General features: G+C 43.9%; 1 protein-coding gene across 2 annotated transcripts in view; it reads right to left on the reverse strand.

Annotated features, from left to right (window-relative positions):
* The window catches only part of LOC141131445 (unconventional myosin-Vc-like), a 206,199-nt gene that overhangs the window by 172,361 nt on the left and 15,315 nt on the right, over positions 1-18,523 (reverse strand). The window contains exon 1 of one of the 2 annotated variants that reach the window (XM_073618724.1): positions 12,269-12,432. The exons of the other annotated variant lie outside the window; for it this stretch is intronic. Within the exon in view, the coding sequence (XP_073474825.1) occupies positions 12,269-12,304 (36 nt within the window). The 5' untranslated portion in view covers positions 12,305-12,432. Of the gene's footprint in view, positions 1-12,268; positions 12,433-18,523 lie in introns of those variants that run through there. 2 annotated transcript variants of the gene reach the window in all.

Genomic DNA, 18,523 nt, shown 5'->3' on the forward strand with positions numbered 1-18,523 from the left:
CAGAAAATAACAAGACCTGGTTCACTGGTTTACCAATACTTGCTCAGTGTTCCGAGGACCAGGGGTGTATGGTTCATGGGGTGATCGATAACCTATTGGTGTTGGATAATCAAGGTAACATGTCTAAAGCGGGGTGTGTTCAGACAGGATTGTCCCTTTCAAGAGAATAATACATCTGACTAGACCAAATATTCCTAAATTGTTCCTCCCTATCGCTAGTAAAATTGACCCATCTCTCTGCCTCCATGATTTTGTTCACCTCTTCCTGCCAGTCCGCAATGTAGGGCATCTTATTGGGGAATGAGGCTATTTGCAGCGTTCAGAAGATAACGTTTTATATTTTTAACGTTTTTATTGTCAACGGGTTACATTTTTTAATGGTGGGTTGCAGTTCTAGATTATAGAATGTGTTGTTACTGTCAGAGCAGTCACTGGAAATAATGAAAAATGGTTCATGATTGAAGATATTCCGTTTTTTTAAATTGACAGCCAGCCAACCCTTTCTAGGGGTGTCGGTTATAAACAATCATTTGTACACGCAGTTGTTCTCTTGCAAACAATACAACCTGAAACTAAACTTATCCAATTTACACCTGCTTAAAGGGCAGCTCCACTTTTGTGGAAAAATATACCAAATAAAAAAAAAAAATAATATAGCATATACAATTGCTACACAAGCCATGTTGTAATTTAAAAGGGAAGTATAAGGTATGGTCTGATGCTGCATCTATCCCCCGCCGCCACTACGTTGAGTGGCTCGATACTACATATTTTTATTAGTACCTATTTATTTTATTGACACCTAATAAAAATATTTTGAGACAATGCACTAGGCCAGTATCCTCTTTCTTTAATTTATCTTTACAGAGTTCTGAGGACAACCCCAGTCCTAGAGGGCAGCTTCAAGGGAATTATCCATCTTTGCAATAGAGCTATATTCCCTATGTGGTTATCTCACTCATGCGCAGGGGAATATTGTTGCAGTTTGTGATGGTTTATTGCATAGTTTACATACTTAAACATGAATACATAAATTATTTTTCAGGTACATTGATATTATTTACTACACATAGCATAAGGTTGGTGAAAAATACATTTGCACAATCCATTAAAAACTAAATAAAATAAAGTGTCCATATAATATATAAAATAGCTGATATTACTTCAAACAAATGAGTCCACAATAACAGTAGATGGAAAAGGAGAGCCCAACACCAGCTTCAATGTGAAGAAGATACCATTCAGCACCACTGTGATCTAGCCATGCAGCTTACCAGAAGTAGTGGACCCTCAGATTATACAGTGGTCACAAAAAGCCCAATGATATCAGATCAAGATCTCCTGATCACTTCAATGACATTGATACCTAACAACCAGTTGTCCAGGGCTTATTTAATCCCTCAGTGGTCAGCAAAAGTCAACAGGCATGTATAGGACACATCCTCATAAAAATATAGATAGAAAGACTTTCATAGTGTAATACGTTCAATAAATAACTTTACATTTATTAGGTAGTAAACTCACATGTGAATGGAAAATACAGCACTTGTTTCAAACCAAAAATATGGTCACAGCGTCCAGCATGCTGACGTCAAAAGTCCCGCCTTACGCGTTTCATCACAATTAACGTCATCAGAGGTGTGGTGGTGTTGACGTCAATTATGACAAAACGTGTAAGTTGGATATTTTCTATTTTCACACAAATCCGGTTCTGTCAGGGGAGAGGAGAGAGAGATTGTGTGTTCCAGCTAAGCAGGAACAACAATCTCTCTCCTCTTCAAGCCGGCCACATTCCTCCCACAGTTAGAAACACACATAGGGAACACAGTTAACCCCTTGATCGCCCCCTATCGTTAACCCCTTCGCTGCCAGTGACATTTATACAGTAATTAGTGGCTATTTTTAGCTATGATCGCTGTATAAATGTCAATGGTCCCAAAAAAGTGTCAAAAGTGTCCGACGCAATGTTGCAGTCCCGATAAAAATCGCACATCACCGTCATTACTAGTAAAATAAAAAAATAATAAAAATGCCATAAATCTATCCCATTTTGTAGACGCTATAACTTTTGCACAAACCAATCAACATATGTTTATTGCAATTTTTTTACAAAAAATATGTAAAAGAATACATATTGGCCTAAACTGATGAAGAAATGTGTTTATTTTTATTTTTTTGGGGATATTTATTATAGCAAAAAGTTACCAAATATTGTGTTTTTTTCAAAATTGTCACTATTTTTTTATTTATAAAGCAAAAAATAAAAACCACAGAGGTGATCAAATACCACCAAAAGAAAGCTCTATTTGTGGGGAAAAAAGGACATAAATTTTGTTTGGGTACAACATCGCAATTGTCAGTTAAAGCGACGCAGTGCCGTATCGCAAAAAATGGCTTGGTCAGGAAGGGGGTAAATCCTTCCGGGCTGAAATGGTTAAACAATCGTTTTTTCAGAAGCAGTGATTTTAATTATGCTTACAATTGTGCAACAATAAAAATGAAAAACTTTCTTTAAATATAGTGGCGGGGGGGGTCCCCTTAGTCTGCCTGTAAAGGGGCGCATCTGTAGCATGTAGAGAACATGCTGTAGCAAAAATAACATTTCTAAAGAAAACTAGTAAAATCCCATTTAAAATGACGGCTACAATTGCCAGCACGTTATTGAAAAAATAAAGAAAAAATGGTGTGGGGTCCCCCCAATCCATACCAGGCCCTTCGGGTCTGGTATGGATTTTAGGGGGAACCCCATGCCAAAATAAAAAAAAAACCTGACAATCCATATCAGACCTTTATCTGGGCATGCAGCCTGGCAGGTTAGCAAAGGAGGGGGACGAGTGAGTGCCCCCCCCCCTCCTGAAAAAATACCAGGCCACATGTCCTCAACATGGGGGGTGGGTGCTTTGGGGTGGGGCTCTGCTCCCCCACCCCAAAGCACCTTGTCCCCATGTTGATGTAAGAAATGGCCTCTTAGCTATGTAAGAAATGGCAAAGCGCAGAGCAGGCACCTTCCCAGGAGGTGAATCGTTTTTTTTTCCCGGGTTGGCAGGCGGCGTAATTGACGATTTACATGGAGGGACACTATTTTTTTATTTTTTAATAAAGGAATTATCAAAAACTTGTATAGTTTTTATTACTTTTGACACTTTTCACAAAGCTCATTCACATAGGGGAGGGCGATCTGGGGGCCACAGTTGTGGGGAAGAGGCCTTTGTCCCCATCAACATGGAGACAAGGTGCTTTGGGGCTGGGGCGAGCAACCCCCCCAGCCCCAAAGCACCCATCCCCCCATGTTGAGAGCATGTGGCCTGGTATGGATCAGGAGGGGGGGAGTGCTCACTCGCCCCCCCCCCCCCTTTCCTGACCTGCTAGGCTGCATGCCGATAAGGGTCTGGTACAGATTTTGGGGGGGAACCCATGCTGTTTTTTTGGTCTTTTTTGTTTTGGCATGGGGTTTCCCTCCACATCCATACTAGACCCGAAGGGCCTGGTATGGACTGGGGGGAGGAACCCCATGCTGTTTTTTTCTTTATTTTTTTAACCGGCACTTTTTTTTTTTTTTATTCAGCTGTCAGCGGGGAAACCCATTGACAGCTGATGAATCATCAGTTGTTCAGGACACTGCGGCCGGCTTCCCGGCCCCACTCCTTAACAAACAACTTACACTGTGCCCTGATTGGGTAAAGCTTTGCCCAATCAGGGCGCAGAATACACTGTTCAGCGTTCAGTGCATTGCAGGGTGTTGGTCGGGGCGAACACCTGGCGAACACCCTGCAAATTCGGGTGTTCGGCGAACGGCCGAACGGGCAAATGCTTGGCCCAAACTCATACCCGGGCCGAACCGTTCGCCCATCTCTACTTAGCAGCCTGCTCTACACTAGGGGGGTGCTACATCAGTATATAAACGAGTGGTGCAGAGGACAGTCCTGATTTGCCTTGAATACTGGTTCTGGTGTACTAACCAGTTCATCAGTATGTGGTCCTTTGCAAGAGTCATATGTGGGGACCAGTTATTTTAATGGCATGATCACAACTGCCCCCGAGTCTTTGTGTGCGTATGTGACATTCTGACTCTTGTAAGGATTCTAGACCGTATGATTCTCTAGGAATGACATAAATGATTCTGTGAGCGAAGTAAAGTGCTGAACGATGTGTCAAGATGATATAATGTATTTATTAAGGAATTAAAATACATGATCTCAAAATGTCTTATGAATGCACAAAGCTACTATAATTAAGTGCAATTACAAACACGAAATGAAAATTGGAAGGTAATAATGATATAAGTGATAATGCTCAATATCCTCAGGGGGTGAAAACAGGAAACGCTTCAAAGGAAATCACAATGTGGGAGCCAGCATAAGCAAGAAGAGAATTAAATGGGGCGAACAAAAACTTCGGAAGAAACTAAAAGAAATACACTCAATGCAAAAACCGGTATGGCAGGATTTATAACCACACAGAGTGGAATTTCCTCAAAAAAATTCATCATTTGTAAAGCTTCACTTTCCACTTAGCAAACAATATAATGTGCTTATTCAGCAGAATGGTACTTGATATATTTGCATGTCTGCATTTATGTCAATGAAATAGGAGAGCAGTAACAGTGTGTCATAGTAAAAGAAGGGCTCCGAGGTGGACAGAAACCATGGTAGAGCTACCTTCCTGAAGTCCCCAAATGATCTAGCCAATCCATGGAGAGAACAACAAGGCCAGCATCATATTCCAGTCTGACCCTTTACCATGTCTGAACAAATATGGTGCACCTGTACCTGTTACAATTACTTAATACTTAGGGATGTACTTATAAAAAAAAAATTTACAGAGCTATTCATCCCGTGAAACTGCAAAAACCTCCATTTGTGCAAATGGGAGCAAAATCGAACGTTATTAGGTTATTTTCTGTTCAGATCGAATGGTCTTCATTCATACAGAATACAGTTAATCAGGAAAATACGACATTATGGCCACTAGATGGAGCTGAGGATCATAGGAAATAATGATCATCAACTCCATATAGTGGCCATATTGCTGTAATTTCCTGATTGACTTTGTTCTTTATGAATGAAGAACATTAAACCTGGAGAGAAAAGCCCAATAACATTTGATTTTGCCCCCATTCACACAGAATGAACGTAAATACAGTTACACTCTGCACAAATAATTTGTTATAAATACAATCGCTATTATCTGTGCTCTTAGGGCCAGTTCATACCACATGCAGTCCAGTGCGTTTTGTTTCTGCATCAAAAACACATGGAAAGTAGGTTATATGGTTTTCAATGGCATAGTTCACACCAGTGCTTGCAGTGCCAGTGCATTCCAGTTCCAGAAAAAAAAAGTAGAACATGCTGCCTTTGTTCCTGCACTGGACTGTACTGAAATGCTGTAAAACGCCTCAAAAACACACTGGATTGCACAGAAACGCACCTAAACGCACCAAAAACGCACTGGAACAACTGGAACGCACCTAAACACACCAGGAATGCACTGGAACACACATGTCCTTATTTAAGGTTAAGAAAAAAGTGGGGGGAAAAATGCACTAGACTGCATCAGAAATCAGAAAAGCATCTGAAATGCATCTGGACTGCGTTTCTATGATGTGAATTGGCCCTTAAAGCGTTTGTTATCCCAACACTTCATATTCCTGATGTGTGCCTCCTGTACAATGTACTTGTATGAGAAAGTATGCTGTTCTCTCTGTATTGCTTCCCTAATGGGAAATCCCTGATATTCCCGGCAGTCCCCCTGCTTTCCTATTAAAAAAACTGACCACACTAAGCAGGAGAGCACATCATGGTCAGTTCTCTAGCTGTGCTGGGAACTCAGCCTGCTCTCCAATGATCAGACTTGTCCTGACATGCCCCCATTGCACAGCCATTCACTGGGAAGCTCAGTGTGCTGCATCTTCTCCTCCCCCCCAGCTCTTAAGCAGCTGAGACCAGAGGGAATGTTATCATTTACAAAAAAAGGGAAAGAAAAGTTTTTTATAAAGTTTTTTTATATCTATATAAAAATGTTTTGCCTTTCATTTCTATTTTAAACAGAATGGGTTGTTTTACAAGGTGATCATTTACAATCACTTTAACCACTAGCCGCCCATCCACTGTCATATGACTGCGGGACGAGGCAGCTCTCGTTCTGGGCGGACGTCATATGACGTGATCGCCCTCCCGAGCCACTAGAAGGCGTCGCTCAGGACCCGATGCGCGTGTCCGCCGGGCACACGCGATTGCTGGGTAACAGAGCAGGACCGTGGATCTGTGTGTTTAAACACACAGATCCACGTCCTGTCAGAGGAGAGACCGATGGTGTGTTCCTTGTACATAGGGACACCGATCGGTCACCTCCCCCAGTCAGTCCCCTCCCCCACAGTTAGAATCACCTCCCTAGGACACACATTTAACCCCTCGATCGCCCCCTAGTGTTAACCCCTTCCCTGCCAGTCACATTTACACAGTAATCAATGCATTTTTATAGCACAGATTGCTGTATAAATGTGAATGGTCCCAAAAATGTGTCAAAAGTGTCCGATATGTGTCCGATATGTCCGCCTCAATATCGCAGTCACAATAAAAATCACAGATCGCTGCCATTACTAGTAAAATAAATAAATAAATAAATAAAAAATGCTATAAATCTATCCCCTATTTTTTGTAGACGCTATAACTTTTGCGCAGACCAATCAATATATGCTTATTGCGATTTTATTTACCAAAAATATGTAGAAGAACACATATCAGCCTAAACTGAGAAAAAAATTTGTTTAAAAAATAAATAAATTGGATATTATAGCAAAAAGTAAAAAATATTGTGTTTTTTCAAACTTGTCCCTTTTCTTTTGTTTATAGCGCAATAAATAAAAACCGCAGAGGTGATCAAATACCACCAAAAGAAGCTCTATTTATGGGGAAAAGATGATAAAAATTTCTTTAGGGTGCAGTGTTGTATGACCGCGCAATTGTCATTCAAAGTGCAACAGCGCTGAAAACTGAAAAATGGCCTGGGCTGGAAGGCAGTGAAAGTGTCCGGTATTGAGGTGGTTAAAGGGATAGTTCACCTTTACCACAAAACTGCCTATGCAGATAAGGAGCACCTATAGATATAAACAAATGCAGCTCTGACTAAAGTTAAATAAAGCTCTTGCTATAGGTGTAGACCATTTACATACCTTATGAAACCTGCCTGGAATACTCCCAGGAAGTTGCTAGGTACTCCCAGGACGTTGATAAGTGAGGCCTAGTCATCCTCCATCATCACAGGAGTGAGCGCTCAAATTCTGAGCTCAGAGCTACTTCATCAGAGGAGAGAAAGAGTATTTGAGGGGGTTTGAATCAGAGAAAGAGCTCACTCCTGTGATGTGGAGGTGAGTAGTGATGACTAGGCCTCACTTAGCAACGTCCTGGGAGCATTCCAGTCAGGCTTCATAAGGTATGTAAATGGTCTACACCTGTAGCAAGGGTGTTATTCATCTTTAGTCAGAGCTACACAGTTTGTTTTCATCTACAAACACTCCTTATCTGCATAGGCAGGTTTTTGTAAAGGTGAACTATCATTTTAAGGTACAAAATAAAACAGCAAGTGAAACCTTATGAGTCTCACTTCATACAGTGGAAGGCCGCCATGCTAAGTTTATACAGAGTTGAGGATGTTCTGACACACTGCTCTGTTAAAGGGAAAAAATCCAAATAAAGGTGCCCTGCAATAGAAGAGCTCTTCCCTCTCACCTCTCTGGTGACCCGTATCTTCTACCTACGCTCATGCTGTTTTTTTCCTTCACCTACACCATTGCTGTGACTTGTAGTGATGTACTGTAGGGGGCGACGTAGAGGATAAAACTACAGTGTATGGTGGTGGACACAGGCATCTTACACTCCATGAAGTGTCAAATACTGAAGCATTTTAACCACTTGCCTACTGGGCACTTTCACCCCCTTGCTGCCCAGGCCAGTTTTCAGCTTTCACACTTTGAATGACAATTGCGCGGTCATGCTACACTGCAACCATGTGCAATTTTTATCATTTTTTTTTCACATAAATAGAGCTTTCTTTTTGTGGTATTTAATCACTGCTGGGCTTTTTATTTTTTACAACAACAAAAAAGACCGAACATTTTGAAAAAAAAAAAGTTTTTCTTAGTTTCTGTCAGTAAATTTTGTAAATAAGTTATTTTTCTCCTTCACTGATGTGCGCTGATGAGGCGGCACTGATAGGCTGCCTTAACCGGCACTAATGAGGTGGCACTTATGGGCACTGATGAGCACTGATAGGCGGCACTGATAGCTAGCACTGACTGGCATTACTATTGGGCACTGATTGGTGGCACTTGTGGGCACTGATTGCTGGCACTAGTAGGGACTGATTTCTGGCACTTGTGGTGCTTTATTGTAATCAGGGCACTGATGATCAGTGCCCTGATTACATGTCTCGATGTCCCCTGCGTGGAGATGCCACAGATCGGCTCTCCTCGCCACACACTCTTTCAGTGTCTGGAGCAGGTTTTCATCAAGGATGTCTCTGTACATTGCTGCATTCATCTTTCCCTCGATCCTGACTAGCTTCCCAGTTCCTGCCGCTGAAAAACATCCCCACAGCATGATGCTGCCACCACCATGCTTCACTGTAGGGATGGTATTGGCCAGGTGATGAGCAGTGCCTGGTTTCCTCCAGACATGATGCTTGCCATTCAGGCCAAAGAGTTTAATCTTTGTTTCATCAGACCAGAGAATTTTGTTTCTCATGATCTGAGAGACCTTCAGGTATCTTTTGGCAAGCTCCAGGTGGGCTATCATGTGCCTTTTACTGAGGAGTGGCTTCTGTCTGGCCACTCTACCATACAGGCCTGATTGGTGGAGTGCTGCAGAGATGGTTGTTCTTCAGGAAGGTTCTCCTCTCTCCACAGAGAAATGCTGGAGCTCTGTCAGAGTGACCATCGGGTTCTTGGTCACCTTCCTGACTATGGCCCTTCTCCCCCCGATCGCTCAGTTTGGCCGGGCGGCCTGCCCTAGGGAGAGTCCTGGTGGTTCCAAACTTCTTACTTTTACGGATGATAGAGACTACTGTGCTCATTGGGACATTCAATGCTACAGAATTTTTTCTGTAACTTTCCCCAGAACCGTGCCTCAAACCAATCCTGTCTACAGACAATTACTTGGACTTCTTGGCTTAGTTTGTGCTCTGACATGCACTGTTAACTGTGGGACCTTATATAGTCAAGTGTGGGCCTTTCCAAATCATGTCCAATCAATTGAATTTACGACAGGTGGACTCCAATCAAGTTGTAGAAACATCTCAAGGATGATCAGTGGAAACAGGATGCACCTGAGCTCAATTTTGTCACGGCAAAGGCTGTAAATACTTATGTACATGTGATTTTTTTTTCCTTTTTTAGTTTTAATAAATTGGCAAAGATTTCAAACACATTTTTTTCATGTTGTCATTATGGGGTATTGTTTATAGAATTTTGCGGAAAATAATGAATTGAATGCATTTTGAAATAAGGCTGTAACATAACAAAATGTGGAAAAGGTGAAGTGCTGTGAATACTTTCCAGATGCACTGTAGGCCTGAAGTTCCTGCCTCAACCTCAATATTCTTTTTGTCATTTATTCCAGCCCGGACCTTCCTAATTATTTCTATTGTGTATTTTATTTGTAGTCGTCAGGTTGGTTCTGACTCATCTGGTGGGATGCCGCAGTCCTGAGTTCTCTGTATTGTCAGCCTGTCTCTGATTACACCACCCTGGAGAAACTACACGAACACCAAATTCCATAGTAAATGAATGACGTGTTCCCAATTCAAATCCACCTTTACAATGCACTCTAACACTACTAATCATGTCTGGATGTTTACTCCACTCTACGTAATTTCCACATTATGCTCACCTAATATGAGACAGCTCGTGACATTACCACCAGAAAGTCCCTGACATCAGCTTATCGCTTCATTTTTCTATTCCTCATTCCTGCGCAACGTAAAAGTAATTTACATAAATAGAAGATGTTCCCATTGGGAACTGAAAGGGAAACTACAAGCACAAATTTTGAATTATTTTTGCAATTTTTTTAAACTTAAAGGGGTTGTAAACCCTCACATTTTTTCACCTTAAAGTGACACTAAAGGTAATTTTTTTTTTTAAACAACAAACATGTCACACTTACCTCCACTGTGCAGCTCGTTTTGCACAGAGTGGACCCGAATCTGGTCTTCTGGGGTCCCTCGGCGGCTATCTCCCCACATCAGATAACCCGCTAAGAGAAGTGCTCTCCTGGGGGGTTACCTTGCGGACGTGCTCCCGAGTCCAGCATTCGGCGTCCATAGACGTCGAATGCAGGACTCGGCTCCACCCCCCAGCAGCCGCGTCATTGGATTTGATTGATAGCAGGATAGCGGGAGCCGAGAACCCCCTAGCAGAGAGACAAGTTCGTGGGACAAGTTCAAGGGTTCAGGTAAGTAAAATGGGGGGGGGGCTGGGGGCCTGGTCACTCACAGGTGTTTTTACACCTTAATGCATAGGATGCATTAAGGTGAAAAAAAAACACTTACCTTTACTACCCCTTTAATGCATTATATGCATTAAGGTGAAAAACCTTTTGTGCTGCAGCAGCCCCCCTTTTTTTTTACCTAAGCCCGATCGTTCCAGCGACGGGGACGAGCACAGCAGCTCCAGTCGCTGTCTCGGATCCTCATTGGATAGGATAACAGCAGGAGCCATTGGCTCCTGCTGCTGTCAATTAAATACAGTGACACGGGGGGGCGGGGCCAAGTCCAGCTGTCTGTGTTAATGGACGCAGCAACAGTACTCAGGAGCAGGCAAAGCAGCTCTCCGTGGATGCACTCGAGAAGAGGAGGAGCCAGGAGCGCCGCCGGGGGACCCCAGAAAAGGAGGATCAGGGTCGCTCTGTGCAAAACCTTTGACATGTTTTGACATGTTTGTTATTTTCAAAAAAACAAAGCTTTACTATCACTTTCAAGGCCCCTTCACACTGATCCGTTGTTTTTGGGTTACAAAAGTAAGAAAAATGCATGAAAAACCTATCCCTTTAAATCCCGTATCCCTTTTGCTAAGAAACATGGCAAAAATCATCAAAAGCACAGCAAAAATGCATTTGCAGTGTGAAAGCACCCTAAAGCAGAACAAACCCCAGGCATTTTAAATTAAAAAGGGCTGTGTTACAAATAGTTAACCCACATGAGGTGTATGCCACTTCCAAGATCACACGCCAAAGAGTTGCGACAGTCAAAACTATTTTAGGACACTGCAGCTCACTTTTATTAAATAAAACGGAAAGTTCACATAAACCTCAGGTGCCCACACAAAGGTTCTTTCACATCAATATGAACAAACAAAAAATACCAAGCTACCTGGCTCCCTCGTTGGCAGCAACACTGCTCTTCTTACCAGTCCCTCTGACTGTGTTCAGCTCTGCTGGTTCCCTTGGCTCTCTTAGCCTTTAGTGGCAGCACCCTGCTGTATAGCCCAATCCTGGGTTCTGGATAGGGGTTCTCCTGACACCCTGATAGGAGACACTCCTGTAATGAGACTTCCTGTCTGCTGGCTGGGGCTTCTCTCATCCCTGGGTGAGACCTTTTGGCTCTTGGCTTTTGGCTGGGGCTTTTCTGACCCCTGGGTGAACCCTTCTGGCTACTGGCTGGGGCTCCTCTGACCCCTAGATGAGACATCATGTCTCTTGGCTCCTGGCTGAGGCTCCTCTGAGCCCTGGGTGAGACCTTCAGTCTCTTGGCTCCTGGCTGGGGCTCCTCTAACCCCTGGGTGAGAACTTCCTCTCTCTTGGCTCCTGGCTAGGGCTCCCCTGACCCCTGGGTGAAACCTCCTGTCTCCTGGCTAGGGCTCCTCCGACCCCCTGGAAGAGACCTCCTGTCTCTTGGCTCCTGGCTGGGGCTTCTCTAACCCCTGGGTGAGAACTTCTCTCTTGGCTCCTGGCTAGGGCTCCCCTGACCCCTGGGTGAAACCTTCTGTCTCCTGGCTAGGGCTCCTCCGACCCCCTGGAAGAGACCTCCTGTCTCTTGGCTCCTGGCTGTGGCTCCTCTGACCCCTGGGTGAGACCTTCCTGTCTCTTGGCTTCTGCCTGGGGCTCCCGGATGAGACCTTCTGTCTCTTGGCTCCTGGCTAGGACGCCTCTGAATCCAAAAAGTTTGGTGCCATCTGTAATTCTTACATACAATGGTTACCCGGTTTGTGGGACTCGTCCAGCCCAGACAGAAGCAGATGGATGGACCTACAACAATCCAGATCTATAGGACTTACCTGCACGCAGTCTTGCAGAGTCCCCTTATGCAGCATTAGGTGTGTGAATCCAGCTCCTGCCTCTCAGAAGTACATCCTGGTCTGAGACTGGCATATGCTACATGACACTTTATATAAAGCAGACGTGTAAACATTAGCTGCGTCTTTTTGGCTAATTAACAAATCAAATATTATCTGATCCCAACTGCTATTTTATAGCTTCAGCATAACATCCCTTCCTCCTCCGGTTAGATGGGATATGGCCTTTTGCTTGTTGTTTTAACCACAGAATACAGTGATGACATGCAGCTTTTCTTCCCTTTTTACATCGAAGCTCACATCTTCTACTCAGACATCCCAATCTGCAAAAACTCATTTCAGGAAGTGGACGGTGTCAGTATTTTTTTTATTTTTAATAACAGATTTTTTTACAATTTAATTTGTTTTTAATTTTTTTCACAATGATTTTTGGGGGGAGAGGGTTGGGGCAGTGGGCAGTGTTGTTAGGGCAGGGGAGAGTGGTGTCAGTAGTTTTTAATTTTATTTTTACACTTTTTCATTTTTTAGATTTTTTTTTACAATCATATTATTTTTTTTTTTTTTTTTTTTTTTTTTAGGGGGGGGGGGGGGGCTTTGGTGAGATGTCAGGGGTCCCTGACATCTCCCCCTTGAGACAGAGAAAAGGACTGAGGATACAGATTCCCCAGTCCTTTTCTCAGCACTGAAGATGAATGAACAGGAGACAGAGGTTCCTGTTCATTCATAAACTTAGCAGAGTAACACAGTTTACTCTGCTCAGTTATCACAGGAGCGATCTCGCTCACTGTGTCCAATTCCCGACAGTTCCCCCCGCATCCGGGGGGAGAGGAGAGGAGGGGAGCCGACTGCAGGGAACGAGGGGGGGGGCAGAGGAGAAGGACAGGAGCGGCAGAGGAGAACACGGGGGCCGGAGGAGAACGGGGGGAAGGAGAAGGACACGAAGGGGGCCAGAGGAGAACAGGGGGGGAAGGAGAAGGACATGGAGGGGGCACACAGGAAACAGCTGGAAATGATCGGTGCGGCTGGAGGGGCAGCTGTGAACACCGATCTCCCTGTATAGCTTTTTAGCTGACAGCCGCAGGAGGGAGAGAAGGAGAAGTGGCTGTCAGCTAAAAATCTATACAAAGGAGATCGGTGTTCACAGCTGTTCCCCGCCGCACTGATCATTCCCGGGAGATTGTGAGGCGCTTGCGAGTATGCAGGATCCGCCACAGAAATGCGGGAGACTCCTGCACCTTGCGGGAGAATTGGGATGTCTGTCTACTATAAGGGCCAGGTCACACCAAAACGTTGTGCGAGAAAGGTGCATGTAACGCACCATGCTCAAAGTGCACTGCCTGTGCGATCTGCTGCGGGTGTCGATATATTCTTCTTAACGATACCCCAAATGCGGATCACAATTGCAGCGTATTTACCTGCATTTTTGAGAAAGGCGCATTCCTGTGCAATTCACATGCAATTCAGTGTGGTGTCATTTGAGCTCATTCATTTTGAATGGGCTCAAATCGCACTGCATAGCATCAAAGTAGTGCATGCACTACTTTTGGAAATGCACACTGCAACTGGATCGCATGGTAGTTTTGTACCATGTGATCTGGTGCAGAAAAACGCATTGCATTTGCAACCTGTCTTTGGGGTGTCCTTAACATTGCACTGACACCCGCTGCAGATCACAAGTGCAGTGCAAATTAAACGCAGTGCGGGAAATGTGCACGGATCAAGGGTTTTCCAGCACTGCGTTCTAGTGCGAATCGGGGCTTTTACTCTATAAATAACCAAATTATAAATGCATCAAATAATGTTATAAAAAAAGTGTGAATACAACCAAATAAAATCCAAATAAAGTCTCTTTGTGCAACAATGTATAACTTTGTATCTTCTGTTCCTTAAAGTGGTTGTAAACCCTGTAGGGTTTACTACAGGGTACTGTAGGTACTGGGAATATCTCCTAAACCTGCAGGTAAGTGCAACATAATGGGCTAGTATGCGATGCATACTAGCCCATTATGCTTTTACTCTGCAGGGGAAAAAAGAGGAAGTAAAACCCATCAGGGTTTACTTCCTCTTTAAAGTGGTGTTCCGGACGAAATTATACTTTTTAAATAAAAATACCCCTATAATACACAAGCTTAATGCATTCTAGTAAAGTTAGTCTGTAAACTAAGGTCTGTTTTGTTAGTTTATAGCAGTAGTTTATTTTATAAAATTACAGCAAGCCGTGGCCATCTTAAGAGTGGGCATCTGAAGCCAGACTGTATTTCTTCCTGGATCTCATCCTTGCAGATCTCGCACATGCTCAGTGCAACATAAGCAGTGTAATAGGTTTCAGGTCAGGTTTCCATAGCAACGGCAGTGTCAGAGGAAGTTGCCGCCCCTTCCCAGAAGGCATTGCAAACAGGAAATGATGCGATGGGCCACGGCCAGGCAGGAGGAAGTGACAAATGAATACAGCAGATATACAGTAGGTGCTGAGAATTTTTTTTTTTTAAATATCCAATTCGTTTACAGTGCACAGTTTAGTGATGGATGCTGAAGAGTTGTAAAAGTGGGTGGAACTCCACTTTAAGAGCATATGCCTGTAAACTCCTGAAAAAGCCTGAACTCCTGAAAAAAAATAGAGTGCATGGGCACATTGGCTAACATGGAGGGGAGTTTCCAGGCAGAAAAAAATAAGAGCTCAAAAAAGCTCAAAAGCCTGTAGGAGCCGCTTCTTTAAGATACAATATGCATGAGCCCTTAAAGTGTTACTAAATCCAGGACCCTGCATTCAATATATGTTCTCCCACAGTACACAGAACATGGAAATGCAATTATTTTAGTAAATATAAACTTCTAAATACTTTTTCTCATCAGCAATATATAGCAGTCTTGTGACTTCTATCAGTGTGAAGCCGAGCACTGGTAAAGCTTGTAGGAGGAGTTTTCATTCTCCTCTGACTGTCTCATGAGGCTGCATGACCCCTGGCCCTCCGTCTGGACAGTGCTGATTGGCCCTGTGCTGTTCACATGCACCCTCCCAAAAAATAAAATCCACACCACACTGAGCATGTGCAGAGTGACTCCAAGGCTATGTTCTATCAGCAGATGGATTGGGGACAATGGAAGAAGGGGAGGATGAGAGAAGGGAGGATGAGAGAAGGGAGGATGAGAGAAGACAGGATCAAACAGCCTTTTTATACAAAATGGAGGATTAACCTCTTCCAGGTTCCAGAGTGAGTATAACAAGCATGCTTTACTGCATACATACACTGATTTTAGTGTTGTGGGTTTAGTAACACTTTAAAGGATTTGTAAAGGCAAAAGGTTTTTTATCCTAATGCATTCTATGCATTAGGATGAAAAACCTTTTGTGTGTAGCAGCTACCCCAGCACCCCCTAATACTTACCCTGAGCCCTATCTTTATCCGGAAAGGTCCACGATTCCCTCGGCCATCCGGGACTCTCCTACTGATTGGCTATGGCACAGCCACGGTGCCATTGGCTTCCAGGGCTGTCAAAGTTGGTTAGCCAATCAGGGGAGAGATGGGAAGGGGCTGAATGGCAGCTGTGTTTCTGAATGGACACAGAGAGCAGCAGCTCAGCTCGGGTGCCCCCACAGAAAGTTGATGGGCTGTGGGGGCATTCGTCAGGGGGGTGGGGACAAGAGCACAGAAGAGGGACTCTCGAGAAGAGGAGGATCCAGGCTGCTCTGTGCAAATCCACTGCAACAGAGCAGGTAAGTATAACATGTTTGTTTTTTGGGGGTTTTTTTAAACAAGAATTTACAATCACTTTACATAGCACTTTGCAGAAAAGAAACATACAGAAAATACAGTCAGGGTTAGGAGTTGTGCGGTAAATAACTACTGCGATATAGTTTCATTAATGCGGTAATTACCGAATATTTTCATGCGGTAATTTATGGCATTGAGCTGGCTGCTTGGAGTGAGCCAGGAAGCAGGCCACCGCATCCTTAACAACGGATGACTCATTAGCTGTCAGGGGGTTCCCCCCTGACAGCTGAATGTAAAGAAAACATGCCAACAATTAAAAATTAGACATGCCAACAATTAAAAACAGTTTGGGGTCCCCACCCAATACATTCCAGTCCCTTCGGATCTGGTATGCATTTTAAGGGGAACCCCATGCCAAAATTTTTAAAAAAAGACAGCGTGGGGTCCCCCCCAAAATCCATACCAGACCCTTATCCGAGCATGCAGCCCGGAAGGTCAGGAAAGGGAGGGTGCGAGCGAGCGTCCCCCCACCCACCCCCCTCCTGAACCATACCAGGCCCTTACTCATTCACCCAAAAAGTGTAAAAAACAAGTAAAGACACAAGTTCTGTGACGGGGCCGGAGGTTTGTTTTTTTTCTCCTCTTTTTTCAGGTACAGCGGGCGTCATGATTGATGATAGATTTACTTCAGGGGACATTTTATTTTTTAATAAAGGAATTGTCAAAAACTCTTGTAGTGTCTTTATTCACATTTTTTGTGAATGGGTAGGATACTGATTTACATAGGGGGAGGGGGGTGGGATCTGGTGGCCTCCTTGTTAAAGGGGGCTTCCAGATTCTGATAAGCCCCCCGCCCACACACCTTCACAACCACCGGCCAGGGTTGTGGGGAAGATGACCTTGTCCCTATCAACATGGGGACAAGGTGCTTTGGGCTCCCCCCTAAGTTGAGGGCATGTGGCCTGGTATGGTTCGGGGGGAGGGCTCGTCCGCTCCCATTCTTGACCTGCTGAGCTGCATGCTCGGATAAGGGTCTGGTATGTATTTTTGGGGGCACCCCACGCAATTTTTTTTTTTTTTGCCATGTTGTTTCCCTTAAAATCCATAGAAGACCCAAAGGGCCTGGTATGCACTGGGGGGGCTCACACCGTTTTTTTTCTTGGCTGACAATTTTTTTTTATACATTCAGCTGTCAGCCGGGAATTCTGCTGACAACTGATAACTCACCCTTTGTTAAAGCGGGGGTCCACCTATCTATCGTTTTTTTTTTTTGGAGTTCATTCACAAACTTTTCTTCTCATGATTATCTACTCACATGTTCTGTGTAATAAGTCCGCCTGTGTCCGATTTCGTTGTAAAGAATAACTTATAAAATTCACTGAAGGCGGTTTCCATCTTCACTGTGGGCATTTGAAGCCCACAAGCTGTAAAGAATAACTTATAAAATTCACTGAAGGCGGTTTCCATCTTCACTGTGGGCATTTGAAGCCCACAAGCATGTATTTCCTGGATGCGGTGAATGCTGTGCTCCCAGCATTCACCGAGATGTTGTGATGACGCTGTTGCACAATGCATGCTGGGAAGCCTGAGACTAGCTCCCAGGGGACTGTGGGAGGTCTGGGAGAGGCTAGAAACACGCCTACTCCCATGGGAGGACAACCAGGAAGTGCTAAGAAGATTAGAAAAAAAAAGGTAATTACGGCGATTTAAATTTTTTTACACAGCATGTCAGCATCTAGGCAAGGAAGAGAATGAATAGAGATAATGTTCAAAATTTGGGTGGAACCCCGCTTTAAGGACGCGGTGGCCGCCCACTCCTTAATAACCATGCTGGCTGTTAAGGACACCGGCGGCTCCTTAACAAACAGCAGCAATTTAACTCCTTGAATAACGTGTGGCTAGACCAATAATTATTCAATGAATGTGTTTATTTATTTATTCAGCTTGATAAATTGACTTTAGAGTCAGTTTATGTGATATTTACCGTGCATTTTTCAATTGTGCGGGAAATATCGCATAAACTGACTGTGAATTGATATTCTGAATATCGCATTCAAAAAATGGAAAACGTGTCACGTGATCCAATTGTCTTTTGCAATATTCTTTTGTGAATTGAGCCCTGGGTCCCTAGAGCTAAGCAGGGACCCCATGCGATAGCACAAAGGGCGCTGTATTGCTCATCCCCTCTCCCCGATTACTTTTATTCACAGGTTGCCACTGGTTTCTACAACAGGAATCTTCCCCCAGCAACAGCTTACTACTGGAGGCTTTTGGTGGGATTGGGACGCCATGCTGCAACCTATAAAAGCTCTCCTCCCTCCGCTAAGCCAGCCCACCTAAGATCAGCCAGATTGTGGCTACCACCCCACCCTCCCATATTATTTATTACACATCATGTGTTTTTATTTAGTGGGGGTTACTCCTCCAGTCTGGCCTGGATGGACATCGTGATTGGAGTTTCTGGAATTGGCTATGTTTGGGACATATGTGCCTTTACGGCTACTCCTAGAATTTACATTAGTTC

Source organism: Aquarana catesbeiana, linkage group LG03 (assembly GCF_042186555.1).
Source record: "Aquarana catesbeiana isolate 2022-GZ linkage group LG03, ASM4218655v1, whole genome shotgun sequence".
Taxonomy (NCBI): Eukaryota; Metazoa; Chordata; class Amphibia; order Anura; family Ranidae; genus Aquarana; species Aquarana catesbeiana.